At 30.3% G+C, this 27,912-nt stretch overlaps 1 protein-coding gene across 2 annotated transcripts in view; it reads left to right on the top strand.

Annotated features, from left to right (window-relative positions):
* The window catches only part of LOC129962761 (telomerase-binding protein EST1A-like), a 33,115-nt gene extending 27,263 nt beyond the window's left edge, over nucleotides 1-5,852 (top strand). For both annotated transcript variants that reach the window (XM_056076756.1, XM_056076755.1), the window contains exon 19: nucleotides 105-5,852. In XM_056076756.1, the coding sequence (XP_055932731.1) occupies nucleotides 105-232 (128 nt within the window). In that variant the 3' untranslated portion in view covers nucleotides 233-5,852. The remainder of the gene's footprint in view (nucleotides 1-104) is intronic.
* The last annotated feature ends 22,060 nt before the right edge of the window (nucleotides 5,853-27,912 follow it).

Genomic DNA, 27,912 nt, shown 5'->3' with positions numbered 1-27,912 from the left:
ATCATTTCAGCTCATTGATAAAATGTCACTATGCTGAAGTCATTATAAAAATTTATATAAATGTTTTAGAATTATAATTGCAATTTTTAAAATTTATTTTTCAGATGATTGCATTACACTGTTCAGAGAAGTTGTCCTATTAACTGATGACAGGAATCTGCGAATCAAAGCTCGGGCCCATTATGTACCTGTTAAAGATCTACTGTCATTTCTCCAGTGGGCCAACTCTTGAAGATATTGACTATAAACCCCATGAATAGAATCCACAAAAACCTGCTCTAAGCAGTGAAGTTACTGCAAAGAGGGCTATTGTGAAGCTGCAGTCGTGCTATTGCAGTTCTGTGCCATTTAAGGTGATGACAAGAATGGATGCAATGAAAACAGAAACTAAACAGTTTTCTGTGAATATTTCCTTATGAAGTTACTATTCCTTTTACACCAATTGACAACTTATATATATATTTTAGCCTATGAGTACAATATCTAGTATCAGTGTACAATTAAGGAAGTATGATATATATTTTGCAACTGTGTCCTATGCCATATTTTCACCTTTCAATCAATTCATAAATTTTTTTTGTATAGATACCTGATTTTTTTTTGTTCTGTAGTTGTGTGCCATGTTTCTAAAATTATTATTTTTGCATTATTTTTGTCATGCTGTTTTACTTATAATTAATAGCATTGTTAATAGTTAAGCTACATAATTCATATCTTTTTAAATATATTGTGATTTTGCTAATAGTAGAAATTCTACAACATTTTATATGATATTTCTGTCATGCGATGTTTTATTATAATAGATACAAGTTATTCAAAAGCAATTTTAAAGGTTAAAGAATTTTGCTTTGAATAAATACATCAATATGATTTTAAAATGTAAAAAATTGCCGTTGATTTAAAATATAATAAGATTTTTTTAAATTTAAGTTAATCTTACTTTTAAATTATTAGAATCCTTTCCTTGGATTAGGTTAGGTAATTGCAAGGTTAATCAAGACTGGTTAATGAAGTTATCAAAGCCAAAACATTCATCTGGTCTTTAATTAATAAGCTAAATATATTTTTTGTTTCAATTTCTTTAGGTAACATGTCTTAATATTAAAATTGTAGCAGGTCTTATGATTAATTACTGAAGTAAGGAAGTTAAATAGTATTTTATTGAACTTATAGTTTATCTAAATTATATTATTTTTTAAATTATAGTATCAACCATTTTGGAAAAATTTGCTGAATAATTTTTGACAGTATCCTTCTAATCTCTGTGATCATTGAATATATTTTTTCCAGGAAACAAATTAACTTTCATTTAATACTTTTCAATAAAGAGTAATTTTTAACAGCCAATAATTAGATTGTTTTCAACCGCTTGTATTTTCACTTGTCGTTTACAAATTATTTATTAGTTTTAAATAAGTACTATTCATTTGATAACTGGAAGGATTTTAAAAACTCAGCAACTGAAAAAATAGTTTGCAAAAAAAAAAAAAAAAAAAAAAAAAAACCTCGGTATATTAAACATTTATTAATTCCACCAATGAATTTTTAGTGGTTAACTTTATCATCATCCAATACAGAATGTTATCAGTTTTTGTACTAAATTATAATGAAGCATTTTGTGATAATTCAATTTAAACGTAATGTTTTATGCATTATTAATTCTATTGCATGTTAAGAGTGAAAAAATATTCCTTGTAGCTTATATTTAAAGTTTATTTAACCTACCAAGTGGCCAGTTATTTTGATTTTATGACTTGCATCTGTGAGTAATTGGATTTTAAAATAAATTAACTGTGCATTTTGGAGACTTTTTTAATCCAAAAATTGTAAAGAAAAATTGTAGCTTGTTTATCGTCTTCTATTTAGAAACTGAATGTTAATCTACTCTCAGAAAACGTGTTACGGCCATTTGGGGGATTAGAATTCTATGACTAGTTGCAATCATATTTCATCTTCTCTATTTATAATTTATGTTGATGTTATTATATTAAATAAGTAATATCATGCCATTTATTTTTACTTCCTTTCATTGTTTACGATTTTCAGCATCTTTTATAAATGAAATTTAGAAAATTTTTTTTGAAGGTCTATAAAATTTGGATATTGAGTTAATTCAGTATTTTATGAAAACGTAAGAATGGAATTGTTTATCTAATATTCGATTTTTATAGAAAGCTTCTGTGATAATTAAAAGTCTGTCTTTGAAATTTCAGCTTTCTTAAAGAAAATTATTTGTTGCTTATTATTATTGGGACCATGACTTTGAATTATTGTGTATAATAGTAAATTTTTTGTGGTTATACTCTAGTGATATTTTATTTATAATTAATTAATGCAATGAAATAACTATGTGATCATGACTTTATTGGATTAATAGATTCAGCTGTAAATAGCGTATCATTATTAAAAATATATTTAAGTTCTATAATTTATGTTTCCAGATTATTGTTTTACATTACAAAGAAAGATTTGCAATTTCAGTTTAATATTTTCCCCTTTTTTATGTATGCACTTCAGGAGAACTTTTTTTTAGGTCACATTTATGTGGTTTTTGTTGGATTGCTTTGGTTTTTATAGTGGTTATTGTTTTATTAAGGTGAGCACGAATGTATCTAACATGCCTGTTGACCTTTTGATTTTATTATTTTTTCTGTTAGAGAAATCATTGACTTTCTTTCTTTTCTTTTTTTTAAATGTGAATGTTTATCCACTGATGCTTTGTACAATGCAATTAATTGTAGAAATTAGACAAAGTGATTTTTGTGTCTCTGTGTTAAGTACTTATATATTTATGTAATTAAATAAATACTGCTGTACAATATGCAAATCTTTTAACTACATATTGCAAACAAGATGTAATGTGGTCACGAACAGTATTTTAATTGAGGTTTATTAGATGCTTTTGTGTAAACTTATGGTGGTTGTTTTGTAAATTTCATGCTAACTGAATATTATTTATTGGGTCTTTAATACATAATTTTTAATTTTCCATTCTCTACTGTAACATATATATATGCTTCAGAAAAGTTTATTTTTAAAATATTGCAAACATTTGTAGTCTTTTACTATTTATTTGACCGAAGATAATGTTATTGTTATATCACTAAATTATTATAAGAATTACCGAGTGAAAATTTTCATTTTTATTGGAAGACTGTGTACTTAGGCTGCTAAAACTGTGATGTTTCCTCATGTTATTTACTATATATCTGTGATTTATTTATATTTTACTGTGAAAAAGTTATTTGAATGGTTTGACTGAAAATTCTTTTAATTTGTGCTTATAAAAGTATTTAATGAATGTTGATTTTAACTTGTATGTGAGGCTTTCCATCATTTATATTCAGAACTTTTGATTAGTATAGTGTAAGGTTGTCTGTCGTGTTGCATTTTACCACAGGAATTATTGTAGTGAAAAATTAGTTATTACAGTAATTACCTTTAATTCTGCACAATTACATTTTATGTATTAGCTGTTCTTTTTTGCACTGTAAATATTAAATTGTGACGTCCATATAGATTATCAGTACTTTTCCCTTTTTTTAGTATTTGTTGAAAGGCCCAGACTGTCAATTTAATGTTTTAATATTAAATTAGATGAACTCCTCTAAAAACATATTTTTAATTTTAAAAGGTTAAATATTTTAATATACAAAATTATATGTATCATTTTTGTAATAATTTATTGTGAGGTACTTTAAACATTATTAAGAGCACTGAACTTAATAACCGAAAATCAGAAACATTTCCCTTGAATTAAAATTTAACCCTTTTAGTGTCAATCAAAAGTACTGTATTTTTATGTGAAAATACCAAACCAGTTTTACGAATTTACTAAGGTGTGACAAATAATAATAATAATAATTGGAAATAATATGTTTTCATATGTCATTTCAATATTTCATATTAATTTCAATATGTTTTGAAAATGTAAGAGGCCATTACATACATAATTATATATTGTTGATGGCATTTTTAAATGATAATATATCGTTGTTCGACATTATAAAGGTGAAATGAATGAAAATTCCAAAATGAATATAAGGTAAAATTCTTTTATATCTTAATAATAATATTTTAAATCCTTACAAACTCAGTTAAATAAATAAATACAAACCATACCTGTGAGCATATTGAGAAAAGCTAAATTCAGATAAATAAATACTTATGATTTTGCAAAACATTTGTGTACAATTTATAACTCAAATCTAATATAACTTACTCATGTAGACATAAGCAATAATAATTGCATAACAAAAATATATTCAAAATCATCACACATTTTAACTTGATATGTTTTCTATCCTTGAATTATTATTTTTATCTAGCAAAACAGTTTCTAATCTATAATAATGAGCAATTCTTTGTGATCTTTAAAGTTATTCGTTTGCTGCAAAATTGATTTTAAAATAATTTTAAGCAAAAACAATTCATTGAACTTCAGTAGAAAATACCTTGCATGATAAGATGCTTCTTTGATTATTTCAAAATCTAAATGACAACCATATACAAAAACATAGATTACTATAAGAAAAAGTTTTCCACCTATTTAATTATTTACAACTTGGATTTCTAAAATGTTCATTTCCATAATAAATTAATTTTTGCAAAGTTTATATTTTACCTCTTTCCAATACAAGTTATTACTATTAAAAAGATGAAAAATAAATAAATAGAAATTATCCATGTTTAAAATTTTGTTTCCATCAAATCAATTTAAATTATTCATTCTGATTTTATTGCCGTTAGAATATAAATTTAAATTATAACATTGTTGATTATTAAAACTATATTATCCAAAAATAGTAAAATATACTTTTTGAAAATATCTGTTTGTATCAGTGGTATATTATATTCAAAAAGAGATAAAAGAGTGGGAAAAATTAAATTACCTGCTTTATCATATGGTAATAAATTAAGTGAATGTATAGTAAAATTCATAAATGCCCAATTTTGACTTCCTATATACTGTTCCCAATCCATTTATATGTTGCATCATTGTACTACTTTTACATTACGTGATTTTTTTTTTTTTTTAAATCAGTAGAACAGTTTCATACTATATCAGCATATCATGTCTATAGTTCCTCACATTTATTTTTTAAGATCATCATTACATAGTATATTTATCTATATGTGACATTTCTTTTTAATAGTTTAATTCGATCATAAAAATGACATAGAAATCATTGTATTTTTAGTTGCCAAATTTCTTGTATTGTCAAGTTTGCGATTTAAAAATTTTAATTATTAACGTGATTCATTGAATAATAAAACATGTTATTTTTAACTTATTCTAAGCACATCATAAGTTTTAATGTCAAATATAATCTCATCAGTGCCTTGCTCGATGCAAATATAAACGAAAGGAAAGAAAAAATAATGGAAAACTAACCCACTCTTAATATTACTATGCAATGAAAAATGACTTAACTTTTCTATTAAAATATATTTTTTATCAATAATAGTTTATATACTAAATTACCCGTATTGATATTTCTACACTTTTAAAAATAGAATGGAATTTTCGGGTAATACTATTTCAAAAGATATCTATGCAATCTTGAAAGAAAAATGTGTATGAGGTGCCTATGTATGTAATTACTATGAAATAGTGCATGTTTTATATCAGCTATGTTTTATCAATTTTTATTACCTCTTCCACACTTGTTATATTGTTAAACTTCATTGAATTATAGTCATATGACTGCAACTCTAATTAGGAGTATATACATACAGGAAGTACAGTTGTATTTCTGTGTATGAGACACAAATGGGTAAACTCAAAGAGTATTTATAGTGTTTTGTATTAAAATTGTGTTTATTTTTCAAAATAAAATATATTTGATCTATTGATGTTGTCAGTATTTCTTGCGCTTTTAAATAATAAATTATAATAAAATTAAAATTTAATAGTTGAAGGTTTAAGTTTGATAGTTTAGTTTAATAATGTTATTTCATTGTGTTCGCCATTGCATCCTATGCGCCGTTGTTTTTACGCCATATTACTAACAGAAGGAATGCCGGTCTAAAAAGTTATTATATGGGAGAAAAAAACAACAACCAAGCTTTTGAAATATGTTAATCTGCTATTATAATAAACATGAATAAGTGTGTTAATAAGTCCACTACAAACTAGATCGTTTGATCTGCACATGCATATCTTGAGGAGGGTTAGTTCAGTTTAGTTATATTAACGTCCCATTTTAAGGCAACACTAGGGCTGTTTGGGGATGGACTTCGCAATTCTGAATCGCTGTCAGATGACGAGGATGACACCCGAGCTAGCATCCCCTCTCCAAACTTCCACACCGCACCAACGGGAGGACGTTTGGCCCCGGTGGATTTAATGTGTACCAGACCCACTTACACGACGGATCCCGCTTCTTCAGTGGAATCTGGTCTCGAACTTGAAATCATCCGGTTCCAAAGCCGAGACCTTAGACCACCACGGCCCCACCTTGGAGAAGGGGATGTGAACCTCGGAAGTATCTTTTTTAAGTTGATCTCAGATTTTTAATTAAAAAGTAAGCTAGCTTTTAATATTTTCCTGCCATTTACAAAAATATAATTTTTACATTATCTTAAAGTTTAAAAAAAAAATCTTTTCAGTGATGCTAATTTTTTAACACATAATTTTTCTATTTTTAATAATTAAAAAAAATATTGTAAGCATAAATACTTTCTAGTAATATATTTCATAAAAAAAAAAATTTTTTTTAACCCGCACGAGTGCGTTTTGCGCCCGTGAGCAAAATTAGATTTTATCAACGTTTTGCTATCAAGTTGTCAGTTTGTTTCTCTTCTCTTATTGCGTTATACAAAATTTTATTAATTAAACGCGTTTTAAAGATGTTCACATAATTTTGTACCTCAAAATAATCTTTATTTGTTTGTTTGTTTGTTTTGTTAATCTTACTTTAAACTGATAATGAAAATACAATAAATTTAAAGTCAAAACAAAACTAATTATTTAATTAATTATTAAAACTATTTAGAATGCAAAGAAACTTTTTGAAGATATTATATCCATATTAGATTTATAAAATAATGAGCTAAGATTTACAACTTTAAAAAGCTAGAAAACAGTGTTCACCAGCCTTTATTGAGCAGGTGGCTGAACGCAGAACATTTTTTTAGGAAAAGTATTTAATAGACGATAAGTGGAAATACATTGTTAATTAAGTATAGGTTTACTTAAATGACTGCAACGAAAATAGGTCTATTTAGAATCGAAAAAGAAGAGAAAAAAATTATAGAAACCTGATCGTTCAATCAAGGTAAAGAAAGTGTCAGTACAAGTTCAACAACAATGGGAAATCTTTACTTTTAATAAAGATGAGTGTATATGTGTGTGTGCATTGAAGCTGTAAAAGGTCAGACTGTTTGAGCTAGAGCAACTAAACTTTGCATATGTTATACCTTGGAGGTCAGAAATGTATATCTCGGGCGATTTTTTTTAAAAAAAATTTAATTAATTAAAAATTAAGCTAAATTTTGTCATTTTTTACATTTAACATAAATTTTCTATTTTGAATTAATTTTTTAAAAAATATTTTAATCATTTATTTTGCACAAAGTGAAAATAAAATTTAGCTTCCACGAGCACGTTATGAGAGTGTGGGAAAAATTAGCTTTTAGCTCATTACAATCACGTTTACAAAAACTCATTTGAAGAATTAAGTTAATTCTTACTGCAAACTAAACCTAGAAAAGTTCAATAATTCAATTTTATTTTAGGTATACATAGTTTAATATATACAGGATACCATTCTAATCAGAACCCAACTGCAAATTTTTAATAATTGGCTTAAATATCTAATAAAAAATGGTCTAAATGAAATAATTATATTTTCAATAAATGCTCTGATGAATTACGAATTTAATTTTTTTATATAGATATTCTGTTTTGTGAGTCATGTTTAATAAAATATTTTTGAGACACTAATATATTAAATAAAAAAAAAAAATTAATGATTGAGTTATGAAAATTTAAATGTCTCTGCTTTATAAAAACGCACGATTTTAGACCTCTATTGAATGTCTTGAAGAAAATAGCCAATCAGCACTTGGACTTTCCCCAAATATTAGTCTCGCTAGCGTGGTGTGGAAGTTTGGGGAGAGGTGTGCCAGCTCAGATGTCATCCTCGTCATCTGACCTCGGTTCAAAATTACGAGGTCCATGCCAAAATAGCCCTCCTGTTACTTTAAAACGGGACGTTAATATGACGAAAGCCAAAACCCCAAATCTTATTGTCTAAAATAATAAAATTGTTGATTGTTCTTAAATAATGATATTCAAAACCTTATGATTAGGTGAGGCTTGATCGCAAAAGATTGAAACATTAGACTGTCAAGGTCATTTTACTGAATATGATTCATAGGATCGAAGGAAAGTATAAAATTTAGACTTGGTATGGATTTCAGAAGTATATTTATTAACAGAAATAAAATATTACTTATCACATTTAAAACTTTTTGTAAATAAAATTAAATTTTATGGTGAATTTTTATTGAATAATTATTTGAAATATCGCATAAATTATTTTTAAAAAATTCTTTGGTACATATAAGATTATAATGCTGCAAGATTCGATTTTCCGTTGTAATATTTAAAAAATATATATATATTTGGTTTCAGCAAAATGTTTTCATATTTATTGAAGTTTTATTTCTTCCATTTCAACTTCAAATTTAAATCTTACGGCAGTTTATAACAAATTAGAGATGTATATAATATAATGAATAAAATATCATAAGGCTTCGATAATAATAATACGAGTTATGACACTATCGAAATTTGAAACTTAAAAATATTTTGCTGAAGAAGCTATTAAAAGCGATTAAGGTACATAAATATTTTACTGAAAATTTTTAAAGAGCATTACTCCTGGCGAACGAACTGGTCGCCAAAGATGGTTAGTTAAAAATAAGAAGAGTAGGGGTAAAAAGAAAGTAGTACTATCAAAAGAAAGTTTTATGTCCAGCATTCACAGAGGAAATTCCATTTCTTAATTCTAGTCATTTTCAAAATTTGAAACTAAATGAAGACAAAACCACAAATCATACTTTGAAAAATACCACTGCATTCCATGAAAAAATGAAGATTTATTCTATATTCAATATCTGTAATCATTTTTTCAGTATATTCCTATGAAGTAACCTGACGTTGAAATGACCTTGACGTAGTTGATGAAATGACCTTGATGTAGTCTATTGAAAAAAGCAGAAACTCATCACGATTGATGGACTCTAGGAAATACTAGAATACTAGAAATACTAGAAAATACTAGAATACGAAATCATTACCTCTTGAAATTTTAGGAAATACTTTTCTAGCATGGAAATTCCGATGCAGACTTACAATTTAGTAAAAAAGATACTAGATCGAATATTTAAAAAGAAAATTAATCAACACTTAATTAAGCAGCCTAAAAGTCTTTCTAAAATGTGTAAATATAATATATATGTTTGTATAATTGTATGTATCAAAATATATTAACTTTCTTATCACTTGAGAATTGATTTCTTATTGTAATAAACTGAATTTTTTATTGCAGTAGAGAAAGTTTACTGAATAATTCTTTGAAATATTTCTTAAATTATAAAAGATATTTTGTAATGCACACATGACTTCAATGCTGGCGACACTATTTTCTGTATTCATGTATCTCTTAAAAATTTGTTTTTTTCTGCAAAAGGATTTTTTTAGTTGAATATTAAAGACTTCCCTGTCAAATTAAAGTTCGATTTTTAGAGGAGATGGCAGAAAATTAGGTAAATGTATAGGGTAATATTGTAAGGCCTTTAAAATAGTATAAATTATATGTCTATCAAAATTTGAAGATTAAAAATATTTTATTGAAAAAGAACCATTAAGACCAAGTAACATAACATATTCAATTGAAAATTCTAATAACCTTTAATCCCCACGACCCAGCTAACTAGTAAGTAATTAAAATAAAAATGGTTATCTTTTCTTAATGTCATTCAAACTATTAATATATGCACATTGATTATTCACAAAGGAAACGCATTGCATAAACTTGTGTTTAAATTTGATAAAAGCATGAAAAATTACTTTCATAAAATATATAATTTTGATAAAAGTAAAAAAAACATTTTTTAAAAAAAAACGCACACAAATAAAATTGATATCATTGAAAAGACAGTTTTTTTAGAAAAACTGTATAAAAATGGATTTTATACTCCAAAATTATTGATGAAAGACATTAAAATTTCGTTTAATTTTCAATTAAAATTTTGAACATTTTCTCAGCGAGAATTTAATGCCCAAAAATTTAGTATGTGGTAAATTTAAACTTGGGACCACGCAGGATTGATTTTACTTTTAACCGGCTCTAGGCGATCGCCTAGGAGAGCTTGTCTATCAAATGAAACTGTCATTTGTTTCTTCGGAATTTTTCTTCTATCGTAATACGGACATACATAATTTTAATTATAATTGTGATCATAAAAAATATTTGGTGCGTGGTTTAACACGCATTGTTAAATTTACTTTAAATTAAAGTATTAAAACATTTTTACTTAATGAAAACTGCCAGCCATGTAAATAACAAAAATAAATTTTAACTACAAATTAAATTAACAAATATAAATCATGATACATTGGCCGTAATTCCATCGACCAGCACGAGGCAGAAGTTCTAAGCCAGTTGGCGAAGGCAGGAAGTGAGTCACTCGTATCCGTTGGAGAGCAAAGTTCATCTCCAAAGGTATGATTGATGCTTATCGCCAGTTGGCGAAACAAACAGTCATTTATCGCCTGTTTGGCCGCTGCAGATATGTCTCGCCCTGACGAAGCATTTGGTTTGTACTATGCACAGTTACAGAACTTAAATTTTTGAAGAAATATTTCCAGCTTTATCCTGATATCCCTAGAAAAATTTAAAAGTGATCCGAACTTCTAGTCGGAAACGTAATATGATAATATTTTAGGCTCAATATGCCTATTTATATTTTATTTTTTAAATTTTAGGAGCGATAATTTGTACATGAAAAAGTATTTAATACCGTAGCAATGCTAAAGTATATATGAAGTCTAAGTGATAATAAAAGTGATTATATCCTATAAATAAAGGAAAGAAGGGTATTGAGTAAAATATTTTTATAGATATTTATTAAAATTAGAAAAAAGGTTGTATAGAAATAAATTTAAAAACTTTACAAAGATTCAAAAAGAGATGTGAAAGAAATTTGTCAGAAATAATATGCTTTCAAGTTACTAAGACCAATCACTAACATTTTGGTTTCCAGAATTTTAAATAAAAAGTAATCTTTTTTTTAGTGAACTCCTACCACCCAAGAAACAATTCCGTGCCAGTTTCAGAGAGTATAGATCGATTTTTGCACTATGCACTTCACAGTTCATAAATTATATCCCGTAAATAAAAATTATGTTATTGAAAAGGTGAAATTCCATTTTAATTTATTTAAACGCTTAAATAATTCTTATTAAATTTTCAACATCTTTTGTCCCATTTTAAAGAGATGAAAATAAGATTCGTTTCCAAGAGATGAAAATAATACTGTTACAAAATTTTTCTTCTACAACAAATACCGCTAATCAATTGTAATAGCGCAGCACATTTAATTGCTATAGTTCAGCAGCTTTCTTGCTGTCTAATCCTCCAAGACCTCTACGTGTCGGCGACTCCGACTCTCACCACACATCGCCTCTTTTTACGATCCACACGACTTCTCCCGATACACACACTTCTGACGATACATACCACTTCTTCTTCGCAGCTTGATGGTTGGGTTGACGGGGCGCCTAGCCCCGGCAGGGGCTTATCCCCGGTAAGGAGAGACTTCACAGTGCTTTGCTGTCTATACTTTGCCGTGGCCGTCTTCGACGAAATTTGGAGATGACGAGTGTCAGGACTCATTGTGATTGTCTGATATTAGGGTGAGGGGGGGAGGGGGTACGCTGCCGTTGGGCTTAGTAAGTTTTTACTGCTTGTGAGCTAGAATTGGCTATTGAGATACTGTTTAATTTGAGTTTGAAAAAATAAAAGGAAGAAAAACTAAAGGGCTGAGATAAATTAAAGTAGTATATTACGGGGTCTTCTAGAGTTTGTAGATGGTTTATATTTAGGGATTTTAGCTATTGCTTCATTTTCATTCTTATCCATGTTTTTAAAGAAGTTAGTGGCTAGATTTTGAATGAATTTTTTAAGAGGGGGATAGTCTAGGCATAAGTACATATTTGTATTGGGCATGTAGTATTTCATATTGCAGAAATTTCTAATTAAGTTATTTTGCTGGCGTTCAATAAGTCTAAGATCAGTCTTGGCAGCATATCCCCACACAGGGCAGGCATAAGTTAATACTGGACGCAAGTAGGCAGAGTAAATAAGCATTTTATTTTGTCTACTCATTTTGGAGTTTCGAGAAATTAAGGGATAAAATTTACGAGTTAGGTCTCGAAACTTTTTAGCTGTGTAAATAAAGTGGGGTTTCCAAGTTAATTTACTATCTAGAATAACGCCTAAATATTTGCATTCCTTAGACCACGGGACAGTTTGATTTTTAATTTTAACTGGGGAGAAATTCTTTTTACAGTTATTTTTATTAAAAACTATAGCTTCAGTTTTACTAGCATTTATTTCAATTTTCCATTCGACGAACCAGTCCTCAAGAGATTTAATATGTCGGTTTAAAGCTATGGTAATGAAATTTTGATTTTTGTTTCTAGCTAGTATTGCAGTGTCATCAGCGTACATGCACAACATAGTGTTAAATTGCTTGGGGATATCATTAATAAACAAGGAAAATAAAATTGGCCCTAGTTTAGATCCTTGAGGTACACCTGCAAGAATAGGTTTTACTTCCGAAAATTCATTGTTTATCTTGATTTTAAAGGATCTGTAACTGAGGTAAGAAATTATAATTTTGATAAGGTGTGGGGGTATGTTGTAATTAATTAGCTTGTATATAAGACCATCTTGCCAAACTCTGTCAAAAGCTTTCTGAATGTCAAGGAAAACCGCTGCAGTTTTTTGTTTATTTTCAAAACCTTCCTCAATGAATTCTACTGCTCTAATTAATTGGTGGGTTGTAGATAGGTTACGGCGAAATCCAAATTGTTCAGGTGTTAGTATATTATGTTCTTCTAGGTAATTATTTAATCTATTGAGAATTATCTGTTCAGCAATTTTGCTGACAGAGGAGAGTAGGGATATGGGTCTATAACTGCAGGGATCAGTTGGGTCTTTTCCTGGTTTTAATATGGGGATAACTGCAGCTGTTTTCCATGACATGGGAAAATATCCTAATTTGAGAATGCTATGAATTATATTAATTAAAAATTTTAGGTAATTGTCCGGAAGTGTTTTTAACATTTTGTTGTTAATACTGTCAAGGCCAGGGGCTTTTTTGATATTAAGTTTTTTTAATATGATCCTTTAATTCATCAGTTGAGGGAGGGGGAATTTCAATAAATTTTTGTGGCAATGAGTCGAGAAAGCCTTTGACTGTATTATTTACATTATGTTCTGTGGTGAAATTGCTCAATTCATTAAGTTGAAATTGTTTCTCAAGGCTAGCCGCCAGGCAGTTTGCTTTTTCTTTATCAGTTATTGCAATACTAGCAGGGCCTTTAAGGGCCGGAATTTTTTGTTTTTTACTTTTAAAAGTTTTGACAAGTTTCCAGATTGATCCGTCTTCTGTGTTAACACTAATTAATTTGTGTATAAATTCATTGCTTTGGATTTTATTGTTAAGTTTTTCAATTTCCTTATTAATTTGGTTCATTAGTCTCTTGAAGACTGGGTCTCTGGTTTTTTGAAAATTTTTCCTGGCAAAGTTCCTGTCCCTGATTAGGTCTCTAATTTTAGGGTCAATAAAATTTTGACTATTTATAATGGGGGTGGAGGCTAGATTTTTTGCATTAATAATTTGCGATTCGAAGATGTTTACAAAATGGTCAAGTTTATCTGGGTTTGTAAATTCATCAATGTTTGGGGTTTCTGATTGACTGAGGGTTAATTTAAAATTATTCCAGTTTGTTTTGAATTTATTAATATTATTTGGCAGGGAATATTTAAAGAAAAAATTTAATAAGATGGGATTATGGTCAGAGCTAAGTTCAGGTAAGGAGTGAATTTCATATGGGTACAGGAAGTCTTTAATTAAGGTGAGGTCTATTGTATTGGCTGACTGAGGCCCAAATCTAGTGGGGGTGGACGGTGCTATAATGTCTAATCCGGCCTGAAGGGCGAATGATTTTAGGGAATTACCTTTTGGGCAGTTACGCTTACAATCCCAGCTAACGTGGTGATCGTTAAAGTCTCCGCAAATTATTTGATTAGGTCCTGTTTGCATCAAGTTTTCGATGTCGAAAATAAAATTGGAATTATCTGCACTAGGGGGGATATAAATAGAGATTAAGGTTATTGGATCTTGATTTTTAAAATTTAATTTTACCACGCTAGCTTCTACATGTTGTAGTAAAGGTGGGGGGACCTCACTGTGAGGTAAACCATTTTTAATTAAAATTGCAGTACCGCCGCCAGCCTGGTTAGCTCTGTAACTGTAATATGAGAAATAGTTTGCCAGGAAAATTTTTCTTTGTGGTCTAAGGTGGGTTTCTTGCAGTAGGATTACATCGGGGGTATACTTATTTACAAAATTACGAAGGTCAATTATTTTATTGTTAATGCCATTTGCGTTCCAATAGACTATGCGAAGGCTATTGCAGGAGAAAACTAGTTAGTGACAGGTAGACTTGGGTTATCGAATGCCTTCATGAGTATATCCAGTTTTTCCATAACAGTGTTTGCGGTTTTTAGTTTTTTAAGCTGTGAAAAGAGTAAAGGGTACTCGGTCGTTAGCTTTTTCAGTTCTTTCATTGCTTCTATAATGTCAGCGAAATCATTGCCTTCTAAAATGGTGTTGTTGGCTTGTTTGTGACCATAGGTTTGTGGCGCCAGCTCTGGTGGGCTTGTGTGGTAAGAGTGTAATGGAGGCGCTATCTCATGATGGCTTGTGTTTTTAAAAAGACCTGCAAAACTGACATTTGGCCTGATTAGAGCTTGGTTTTTGTGAAAATAGTTGTCCCTATTTTTTCTCGCAGACTGAATTTTTGGGAAGGCCTCGCAGCCGCGGTAAGATGCTATGTGCCCTTGTTTGCCGCAATTGATGCAAGTTGGCGTTTCAATTTTTTCTTTTATCATGCAAGCATTAGTTTCGTGGCTTTCGCCACACTTCAGACATCTGGGCTTTATGTTGCAGTTATTCGCTGCATGGTGAAAAAAGTTGCAACGATAACATTGCGAGACTAGGTTGCGACCTCTGTAGGGCTCTACTGTGATACTAAGGTAATCCAGATGTTCTATTTTAAAGATTTCCTCGGCTTTTTCAGTTTTATTAAGTTCAACCATATAAAATGGAAGAGGCCTCTTAGTTCTTAGCTGGGTAAGTTGAACAACCCTAGTCACTGGGAAACCACTATCAACTAGATTTTGGGCTATTATTTTTGTGTCGTATTCATGGGGGAGCCCTTTGATGACTGCTTTTAATGGTCTTTTGTTTTGGGGGGTTATGATATAATAATCATAACCCTGCTGCCTGCAGAAATTTTGAATGGCTTTGTGTTGATCAGCCGATTCTGGGAATATTTTTATGAACCCTTTATTCAGTTTGTTGACAGTTTTGCCGCAGGTTTTGGCAATTTGGGATAAAATTTCATTAAAGTTATCTGCATATTTCAACATTATTGGTGGTATTTTATGTTCTGCAGTGTTGGGAGTTTCATTTTCAACTGGAATATTATTGAGGACTTGAAATTTATTGCTTATGTTAATTACATTTTTAGGGGGTTCCGGTTTATTTCTGGCAAGTTTCCTCTTTGTTGGAGAGACGAAATTATCATTACTCAGGTTCAGGGAGGGTTCCTTAGAGTGTTCACATTTCGAGTCCTGACAAGAACTAACAAGGTTCATCTTACCCAGAAGGGTCTCCATCTCCTGAATCGCTTGTTTTCTTCTAGACTCCATGGCTGCAAGATGCGGGTGAGCATAATCAATCTGCTCCCTCTTGGCATGCCTTGTGGCTTGGTTGATACCTTCAATTTCAAGTCTTAGGACTTTTACCGCATCGCGGATCATCAATCTTTCCTTGCAATGGATGCAAGTGTATTTCTCTTTAGTTTGAGGCAAATCACTATGATTGCCATCAATGATCATTTCTTCATTCGTCTCCGCGCATCTGCGCTTTCCACCTTCTTCGCAAACGCTACCGTTCATGACGGAAGCTAACACGAGAATTAATCCTTCTTCTTCGCAGCTTCAGAGTGGCCGTCTTTTATAGTTCCGGGAGTCGGGGCTAGAAACTGCAGACCAATCAGTGCGTACCTGGGTGTATCTCTGTTATTAGTGGATGGATCGTGAAAGTTCTCGAACTTTCTGGTATTATCCATTTAGTCGGCAAACTCGCCAAATTTGTCGCCAAGTCGCCAAATGGTCGCCAAGCTCTCAGGTTATTTACGCGGCAGCTGCTCAGCACAGATCTTACAACGGTCTTTCACACGATGACACTATTCATGGCCGAGTAGCAAAATTACAAATTTGTAACAATACGAATATTAAAAAGATTTGCTTTCGGCTTTCATATAAGCAAAAATAATTCCAGATATTGCTATCATTTAACTGAATATTAATGGAACTGAAAATAATAATTATTATAAATATTAATTGAAAATAATGGAATGAAAATTATCGAAATTTAATTAACTGCTTTTCAGTTTATAACAATTTTACAAAATTAAAAATGCTTCAAATGAAGGGAATTTTAATTTCTTAGCAAAAATTGGGATGCACATTTCATAATCTTTTTTATATTTTTAGTTTTTATTTCCTATTTTTTCTTATAATTCAACAGAAATATCTATGTTTCTATATATTTATATTCAACAGAATAAACTGAACACTGTTAAATATGTCTTCATTTTTAAAAAAATATATAGTAATATTCTTCAAAAGAAAAGTAATCATTAAATTTCCTTATAGTGTATCAAATTCTGTGGAACTGTATTTGTATTTCTAAAATTAGAACTTAGCCAGTAATCCTGAATGTATAACCCTCATCCCTTGTTTTAAGTATAACGATTTTCTTTCTTTTTAAAAGCATTTTATTTTCGAACACTTTACTTTTTATAGTGAAATTGAGCTTCTTTTTTTAAAGAACTTTGATGATCTAGAAATTATTTCTTTTTAGTGACCGACTTTTTAGCAACGCAAGAATTTGCTTCCTCAAAATATGTGAAGTGTTTAATTTTATCAATTTTACTTTGATCGTTGAACTGTTTGAAAATTTTTTGATATAACATGTAGCATCAATCTAAAATCAACAATACTCCTCATTTAATGAGGTTAATGATGATATAAGTAATATTATCAAATATACTATGCGAAGTATTCAATTGCAATTTATTAATGTATATTAAAATTTCTGAATTAATATACACTGCATAAACTATTTGTTACATAAATTGAATCAAAAGTAAAAACAAAATAACTTAATTTTTTTTTTCAAAAATAATTTTTTTATACACAATAAAAATTCACCTTTAAAACTATTAATTTCAGAAATTCTCAAAAGATGGCGCTCTAACCGTTATCTTTCGAATGTTTATATCAGATGTTTATATTACATTGCAGTTATAAAAATCACGATTTATAATCCATAATGGTACATTATTTTTTTTTTGGTGGTACAAATTACTTACAAAAAATATAAATAAAATGATTGAAAATGGTTGTAAAAATGATTGAAAATGGCACTTTCTTTTATATTTTATACGAACATTTATTTATTTGATAGTGCACATATTTGATTTTTATTCACGTGGAATAGAATTTTAGACATTTGAGAGACCTCTTTATATTGAATTATCTTTTTTTTTAATAACTTATAGGTTATTATTTGAAAAAATTGGGATGCATTATTTGTTCTATTTATTTTCATGTGCTTTAAAAAAAATGTACCATTTTTTAAACAGATTTTTACAAAATTACATTTATCTCTGCAATCAAGGATGAAAAATTTCCAACATATGAAGTTACCGTTTAAAAATTATTATACTTGGAATAAATACTGCTACAGTAAAATTTCTTGTAATTATTGTACATGGCAATGCAAAGGTAATTGCTGCACACTAAGTAAGTATACAAACACTTTGAGAATCAATCATTCAGGAGAAAAATCAATAAAAGAAAATTATGAAGATACATTGTATGCAATAAAATGACTATTATTTCTATTAATTAATTTTTATGTATTTTGATTGTGAATAATTAATAAAATTTTTTGGACACTGGCTTAAATTGGGTTGAAAAAATTAGATGTCTCTGGAATCAGAAAAAGAAAATAAAAATAAGAAGATGAAAAATTCAGTGAGTAATTGGCGGAATTTTTGAAATCTACTGTAATATTTTATTGAGTTGTGCTTGAGAGAATAGGCCTTCAACAGAAATATGCTTTTCACAAATCTCCAAAAGAATGATGGGGCATTACAACTTAGTGGTAAGAGATCGGAAGGCTCCAGGTTCGAAACACGATTTTCCGAAGATCGTCATGTATGCGGGCCTGGTGCACACGTCTGACATTATAGGCCGAATGTCCTCCCATTTGGTGGTGAGAAAATTTGGAAAGTTACAAAAACGAGAAGCGTTAAGAAAATTAATATATATATTTTTTCAAATTAAAATTATTTGCCCGCTCAAGTGTCGTTTTCATTACTGGACAGGAGTTCAAAATTACGAGGTGTGTCCCAAAATAATACTAGTGCTGTTCCAAACGGAATATTACTGTAACTAACATCCCGCATGAGTAACATAACTTAACATAATCAAATAAACCAAACTTGGATCGTGGATATCATTCATCAGTAAAAATATAATCAGTAATATAAAAATATCTAAAGAAAAATTAAAACGAAATTGCTAACAGTTTTTTCTTTTAAAAAAATAAAACATAGCAAAAAAAGATATACTTAAAGACCTTAAATATTTATCATTAGATCCAAGTTTTCTAGAAGAAATACTTCATCAAATTTACAAAAACGGTTGGAAGTTTTGTGTATTTGTTTATAAACTTCAGAATTTTCCTAAAACAATTAGTTTCTGTCCCAAAGACGAGAAGCGTTAAGAAAATTCTGAGGATTTTTTAAAAAATTAAAATTAAATAACTGCTCCATCATGCACAATAATATTATAACGCTCTCAGTAATTTCAGTTTAAGCAAACAAACCAGAAGACTTGAAACAGAAATTTGCTTGAGGTAAGAAAATCTCTCGGGCTGATTTATCGCCAAGGGCAAAAATATTTCTACTCATATTTGGTTTTAAGATCACGAAATAAAACTAGTAATGTTATGTCTACCAGTCATCCGGGATATCAAAATCTTTGTATACTCCTCTCTTCTCCACTGCTATTGGAAATTTAAACAATTAAGAAATTAGTCTTCCCATCCTCATGGAAACTTTTTGCATTCTTGAAGTAACTCGGCTTCCTCGGAGGTCAATTTTCTTTAGGTACTTACTATCTCGAAGTACGCAGGGATTTTCTCTTCGTTTAAATTTATTTTTTTGTTGAGCTTTTAATTTTTTTTTTTCATTTTTCTTCCTTCCCTAAAAGCTCTCTATGAGGAGTTACCGCACTGTCTGCATTTTGCTTCTCATGAACAGCCAAAACCCCAAATGCCGATAGTGCAGTACGTTGTGGTTTCCGATATATCAATAGTTGGATATCTATAAGCCCAGTTCGGCTCGTAAATTACTTAATATTAGTTGCCATAATTACATGGTTAAACTGGCCATACCTCTTTTCTCGAAACTGCCTATCTTGGAAATTTGAGCAAGAAGTTATTGCTACAGATATAAAATGCGTTTCATATCCAAAAGCCCTGAAACTTGTTGCATCTAATAAACAATTTTTTGAAATGGAGGAGAAAATATTTTTACCTGTTTCTTCATCAAAATCTTTGTTTTAAAAGGATATTAACTATTTCGTCCATTCCAGTATTTAATCATTTTCAGATTTAGAGAATTAAATCTTGTGCTTTATTAAAATAACGTATTTAAACGTGGCAATAATTATTTATCTGGAAAATAATTTTGAATAATTATTGCGTATTTGTATATAGTATTTGAATATTTTGTGATATAAGTAAAAAGTATAGCTTTGACTATTTTCTATTTTTCCATTAAGAGAGAATCATTTCAAAAGTTTATATCTGATATTAATTTTAATTCATAACCAGAACTAGCTATTCTTGTATTTGTAAACAGATAAAATGCTAACACTGCTTGATGGCGGAGACGCTTCTTGTAAATCGCAAAATAGAGTGTTTGAAACTCGAATCCAAAGAGAATCTGCTATTTTTGTGAGCCAGCGCCACTTTAAATCTGTTGCTAGTTAAATGTCCTCTCTCTGGTGAGGCATGAAAATTAGGAGAAAATGTTGACCATTTAAATTTGAAAGATAGCGTCCAAAATGTCGTTTCGAAATGAAACATTACTCTAATAATCAAAACGGTAGAACTTAGAATAGAGTTACTGAGGCTCTGATTTACAGTGAGAAGTAGTTTATTGATTTACAATAATTTTATCTATCATAATGCAACTCATTCAAAGATAAAAAGTTGACTTATTTTAAATAGTACATATCAACCAGCATTCGTTCCTTTCGCTACTATTCCCTTTGATAATGAAAGCATTTCTATAAAGCTCTTTTGAATAGCAAACAAAACATTTCGAAGCAGATTTTTCCAATATTATAATTTTCGACCTAATGCGACTCCCTTCGATAATTTGTTACATTATATATTGAGTCGTGGTGGGCTGGTGGTAAGGCCTCGAATTCTATGTTCAAACCCCAATTTTTCCAAAAAGCCACAGTGTAAACAAATCTGACCCACGAAAAATCCATATGGGCCAAATATCCTCCAGCCGGAATGATGCGGAATCTTGAATTTAGGAGTACCAATTTATATCCTGTCCTCGCAATTTAATTGCGGTTCAAAATTAAGGGATCTCCCCCCCCACTCCTATTATAGACCCAGTATTATTTTAAAATGGAACGTTAACATAACTGAAAAAACTGTTTTCTGTTGATGTTTTGTTGCTTTTGTCACGACGCCTGAAATATTAGACTGGTGCAAAAATAATAACTTTTCTTTCCTTTAAATTTTGCGTGCCAAGTTCTAATCTTGAAACAAAGAATGACATTTTATCCGATTGACAATTTTTCGTTCTGTTTAAAAAAAAACAATTTTGACTTTTCTTTTGTAATTTATTTTCCCACATTCTTTGAACATCTGATCCGTATCAAACAAAAATTAAACCATCCTACTATCTCGAGTGTGATTAATTTTTTTCCGAGTCCATAACGATGTGAGCACCTTCTGTTATTATGAAGAAACATGATTCCTAAACAGTTTCCTTCGGCGTGTTTTCCTTTGATTTTCCAATTTCGCAAATTTTCAACAGTGCATATTACAACTAACTAAAAAAAGAACATAATAGATTTGTAATACTACCAAACAAAAGACATATCTATCCTTTGAAATATTTCAACTTTTGATCTGGTTTGTGCTGGGTCATCTCGATTTCCCCTTCAACTGATGTTTGGCAAACACTTCATTTTTCATTGCCATTTATCATCCGCTTTAAAGACGATTCGTTTGAGATGCAATCTGCAGATTTGATACGCCGTGTCCCTTGAATCACATTCAATTAAAATAGGATTCAAATATCGATTTGTTTTGAAAGCTGTCAGCTTTCATTAATGGATTTTACTGGTTGAAGCAGCGAGAGTGGTCTTTCCGGAATTTTTTCGAAAATACTCGAATAAAGGTCTTGCCTGAAATTGGCGAACTATAATTGTTAACTATTGTTCTTTGGATAGAATCTAGCACTTTTTACTGAATCTATCGTGTCATTATGTATTTTCGATCACTTAAAACCAAAATTTGACATTGTCAAGTTTTGGTTTCATTCAGTCAAGATAACATACCGAATTTCATTGATTTAAGTCATTGCATTTATGAATTATTGTGATTTCATGCATAGGTAAAACCTGACAGATAGTCAACTGTTGTTGTTTCTTATGGCACTGGCCACGGTCAAGCCCGCTGTTCAAAGAAAGCCGATTTAAGCCTTAGGGGGAGCGCCTATTGTTTTTATCGTAGAGCCAACTTGGGCCAAGAGTACGACTTGACTACTCACGCATCACTCATTCGCTTGCACAACCTCTTTTTACAGGATGGCACATTCACACATCTCGCAGATAGAACAGGAAGAACAACCATGCCCAAACCGGGACTCGAACTCGGGACGCCAAGATCACGGGAAAGATGCGCTACCCCTATGCCAGGACGCCGGCTTAGTCAACGGTTCAACAGTTTTGGTTCAAAATTTGATAAAAAAATCTATGTTTTAGATGCTAAACCTGTATTAACCATTTTATCTAATTTCCCGCTTTTTGTAGTTATTGACTTCACTTGTACTCGAACAGATAAATTTTCTCTGAATGGATTTCATTCATAATTTGACAGAAATCTATAAATTTAGTTTTAAGTTCATATATCGATTTTCATCCGTTTAGGTGAAAGCAGTTTTGAGTTATGTTCACAGACAGTGAGACATAATGCCAAAAATGTATGTCTCGAAATCGGGGAGGTTTGAAAAATGGACATTCGACAAAACGTCGAGTTCGAATTTTTCGACGATTACAGTACTTCTTCTATACTTTGTAAATCAGCTTGAATCCTTTCACTATTTTCAAAGATTGAAATAATAATAATTCAAATCAGCCAAAAAATCATTTGGTCATCATGTTTGGTCTATTTGTGAATTTAAACAATCGGAACATTGGCCATCTTTTAATGAGAAATCAACGGAAAGTAATTTGGTTAATTGATGAATTAATTATATGAATCATCAACACCATAAAAGTCTCTAATTGTTGATGATCATATTTTTATGATCGCCAACAGCTTTCTTTCCTTTTTGAAAATAAAGTAAAATATGACGAAAATACTTTTCTATTCACTATATAACAAAAAATAAGTACCAAAAATATATTATCAAAATTATGCGCAATTTACGTCAAAAAATAAAGTTAAAATATCAAATAACTAACATCAAATGAAATAAGTCGTATGATAAGCTAAAAAATAACTATTTAAAAATATAACTAAACTCTGTTCGTGAAAACTAGAATTATCTTTGCACCAACTTAATGGCATGCATGAATAAATGGAAGGAGCTCCATCTTTGAATCCAAGTCGAATTCGAAAACAACTTTTCTAAAAGTGCATATGTGTATGCGTGTGCGTGGTGTTTTTTTTTTTTTGATGTATTTATTTAATTTGCTGCGACAGAAAGAATATGCGCTCCATTTTTTAAGTCACTACGAAAAATAGAATTAATATAAAAAATAAATAATAATTAAGAGTATGAATTGACATTTGACTTAGATGTGAACACTGTCAAAAGATAACATTATGAGATATTTTATTTATGCCTGAGTATTTCATATAAATACATTAAAACAAAAATTAAACCAATCAATTTTATGGAAAAATTTAGAAAAATATTAAAAATGAAATGAATAAAATTATCCATACATTTACCAATATAACTGTTATAGAATAATTGAAAAAAAATAGTTTATCTATTTGCTTTTGACTTTAAGCCTTTCGGCGTTAACTTGTTATCAGAACAAACATGCAAAAAATGGCTCGCAAATATTCTTACATGCCTTCAAAATTAGAAAAAAAATGCAAAAATTAACTTTGAAGCAGTTGATCAGTATATAGAAATTAGAAAAAGTAGAACCTGATCTATATATAAATACTACAGTACAAATCAGCTCTCCTTTTATATCTCATGTACTTTTACATAAGAATTTCAGTTACAAGTTATTAAAAAAATGAATATACCTATGGGATTATAGAATTTAATATTTTCAATTGCCATCCATATAAATTATCTAAAAGTATCCAGAATGACCTCTTGTCCTCGCAATTTGTTCTTTATTATATTTATTTTATTTCGTTATTTTGATGTTTTTCTCGATAATTTTCGGAAATCATTGCTAAAAATATTAAAATCATTCAGAAATTTTAAAAAATGGGGAATTGTAAGTATAGAAACATATCTATAATTCTAAAATAAAGATCATGTTCTAAAATTTTCATAGCTTGTTGCGATTAGGAGTTACCACATATTATGAGTTCATAAATGAATGAACAGATATATTCTTACATAACAGAATTAAAATGTTCAGATATTGACAAATATGAATTTTACATACAGGTGGTTATCAAAATAATGGAAATACAATAGAAGAATGCTAGAATCTTTATTAAGTATAAGATCACCTTTGACACGTAATACAGCTTATATATGAATAGGAATCGAATTATACAATTGCTGATTAGAGTGTAAATGAATATTGTACCACTCTTCAACGAGATACTGTTAAAATTCTTTGCAAGATGCCGGTGGGAGATATAGATTCCAAATTGAACACTTTAAAACGAACCATAACAGTTCCATTATATTGAGGTCCGGGTACTATGTAGTCCAAGGTAGATGTTTCTCTTCATCTTCATCAAACCATGACTGGAAAAGTCCTGCTGCTTAAATAGGAACATTATCATTCCGGAAAATTTCATCTTCTGCAAGAAGCAAAGTTTACGTCATAGTATGGATCTGATCAGCTGAGATTTTCCTATACTTCTCCTCAATGACCTTTATTTCAGAATTACGATTCGACCAGCAGAACATCACAATACCACTGCTCATACCATGACAAATCCACCTTCATGCCTGACAGTTGGAAGAAGACAGCCATGATGATACGATTGTGCAAAGTGTCCTCTAAAAGTATATCTGTCCTTTTATGGGGGAAAATGTGAAACACGATTCTTCAGACCATATTACTTTCTTCTACTTATCAATCGACCAGGTTCGACAGATGATTCGTCCGACGCTATAATTGTCTTCAACTTATCAATCAATCGGGTTTTGTGGTTATAGCATCTCTGTATTACAGTGCCCGAAAAAATTATAAGGACACGCGAAAAATCGCCAAATCTAGAAGCTTTGTTTACAGAATCGTATGCAAATTCTTGTAGCAAAAATAGAAGTAAAACTAAAATATTTTATGCGCGTAAAGTAATTAAAATTTTCAATTTTAAATCTGCAAAAGCTTAAATTTTGATTTTTAAACCTAAATGAAAACGGAAAAAAGTATAAGGACATTGCTTTTTCTCCAGTAATTATTTAAAAATTTGCATATTTGAAAGCATAAAATGACAATTCCGAGTTAAAAGATTCATTTGCGAATAGAATTTCCCACTCGACGACTTTCAGTGTGAATTTTTAAACGATGCCCAAAGGAACTCAACTTTCTGACTCTGAAAAAGGAAAAATTGTTGCTTTTCGAGAATGTGGATTAAGTGGGTGGGAAATTTCAAAAAGAATCAAGAAATCTAAAACAGTGGTTTATAATTTTCTAAAAAATCCTGGGATGTATGGTATGAAAAAGTGAACTGGGAGACCAGAAATTCTCACTCGTCGATAAAAAAGAATGATTGTAAGGAGAGCTTGCGAGAAAAGAGAAACCGCAAAAGAAGTTAGACAAAATTTGAGTTTACCATGCTCAACAAGGACTGTTCAAAATGTTTTGAGTAAACATCCTCAAGTTTCTTATGGGAAATTAGTGTCACGCCCCCCTCTTACAAATCATCACAAGAAAAGAAGAGTTTACTTCGTCAGAAAATACATTTCTCTTGGTCAAAAGTGGTCTGATGTAATTTGTTCGGACGAAAAAAAGTTCAATCTTGATGGACTTGATGGTTTTCGTTATTTTTGGTATGATCTGCGAAAGACCAAGGGAGTGTTTTCCAGGCATCAATATGGTGGTGGCTCGGTTATGGTATGGGGCGCTTTTGCAGTAAATGGAACCACTCCAACTGTATTTATAAACCATAAAATGAATTCGGACAGGTATGTTGATATGTTAGGAGAAAGTTTGTTACCTGTAGCGCTACTAATTACTTCAGGGGACTATATTTTTCAGCAGGATAATGCTTCGATACACGTTTCTACGAGTGCAAAACTCTGGTTTCTTTACAGCTAATTCTGTAAATTTACTTGATTGGCCGGCGAGAAGTCCCGATCTTAATCCAATCGAAGACTTATGGGGGCTTCTAGCCCGAGAAGTTTATAAAAACGGCACACAGTATCAATGTACACAAGATCTTGTCGTCGCTATCAAAGACGATTGGGAAAAAATATCTGTGGACATTTTAAAAGATCTTTCAGGATCTATGACCTCTCGGCTTATTCAAGTGATTGAAAAAAAAAGGTAGTTTTCTTGATTATTGAAACATTTTTTAAGTATTTTACAACATGTCCTTATAATTTTTTCCGTATTTCCTTTAATGTTACATTTTGTAAAATCAATATTTTGAAGCTAAATTATGTTTTTTATGTGGTATAAGTGTTATCACAAAATTATGCAGCAGAAGTAAGAAATATAAAAGTTCATTTAGGTGAAATGGAAATAAAGCATATTTTCATGCAATTACATGTTGTCCTTATACTTTTTTCGCGCACTGTAGATGTTTGGCGTTAACATCTGTGGCAAGTGGCTCAGGAATTGTTGCTCTGTCGTAAATATCCTGCTTATGAAGGTACCTCCTAACAGTAATTATTGACACTGGAGAATCCGGATGCCGATTGAATTTTGGCTGTCGTTGTTTTATTTAGACATTGCAATCTGTTTCAACACTCATCGGTCTCTTTCACTTATCCTCTCCGTCCGTCCACTATTTTGCTTTGCCGCGCTTGTCTTGCTTGTGTTTATGCTGTCACGAATTTAAATACCGATCTCTAGAATTGTCTAAAATCTTGGTAGTTTCGATCACAGATGCTCCAACTAGTGGGGCTCCTACGATTTGTCCTCTTTCAAAGTCTGAGGTCTGACATTTTACGCTTTTGACAAAAATTGAAGATCTTTACAACTTTGCCAAAGCTATCTTATATTACCATGATATATACTTTCTTTATTTAAAGAGCTGGTAGTTTGGATAATATTTTAATTCCTACGAAACCCATTATTAAATGCCATTTTTATTCACAGGTATTTCTATTATTTCGATAACCACCTTCACATTTCTTTTGCTTCCCAATTCCTGATTTACACTACTATATTCATACAGTAAATAAAATATTGTTATTATTATTTTTTTAGCTTCTCTATATGATGCATACGAAGAGAAAGTATTCTAATCTTCGGAAAATTCGAAAAGATTTTGGCGAATCTTCTCAGTTTAGACCTTTCCGAACCCGAAAAACACATTGTCAGAATTATGTCAGTCTCGATAACTTAACCCTTTCTAAGGCCGTGGGAAGTATGCTTCCCACAAAATTTATCAATCTTTGTATGAAATTATGTAGATTGGCATAATTTCTGACAAATTTTTTTAGAAAGACAGATGCTTCAGTTCTTTATCTCACACAAAATGATGTGTCTTGGTTTGTCACTTAATTATTAATTAACCAAATTAATTAATTAATTAAATTAAATTTATCTAATAAGCTAAATGAATTCCTTTTCTTATTCTAATTTCAAGCCTAAAAATATTTTAACATAATAAGACTAGAAAAAAATGGTCCTTTAAAGGGTTAAAACATGCTTTGAGTTATAAGGATGAAATGTGGTAGAGGATATAAAATTTTGGAATAAATATATTCGGAGTAAACCTGTCTGTCCGGCTGTCAAAATACAAGATAACAAGATACTACCCAATGAAAAGAGCTAGGCAGATAACATTTGGCACACCGATTTGGCCCTTAAAGAGCGAATACTTATT

Source organism: Argiope bruennichi, chromosome 3, assembly GCF_947563725.1.
Source record: "Argiope bruennichi chromosome 3, qqArgBrue1.1, whole genome shotgun sequence".
Classification (NCBI taxonomy): Eukaryota; Metazoa; Arthropoda; class Arachnida; order Araneae; family Araneidae; genus Argiope; species Argiope bruennichi.
Note: the sequence above shows the minus strand (reverse complement) of the source record. Positions and strands in the feature narration are given on the sequence as shown.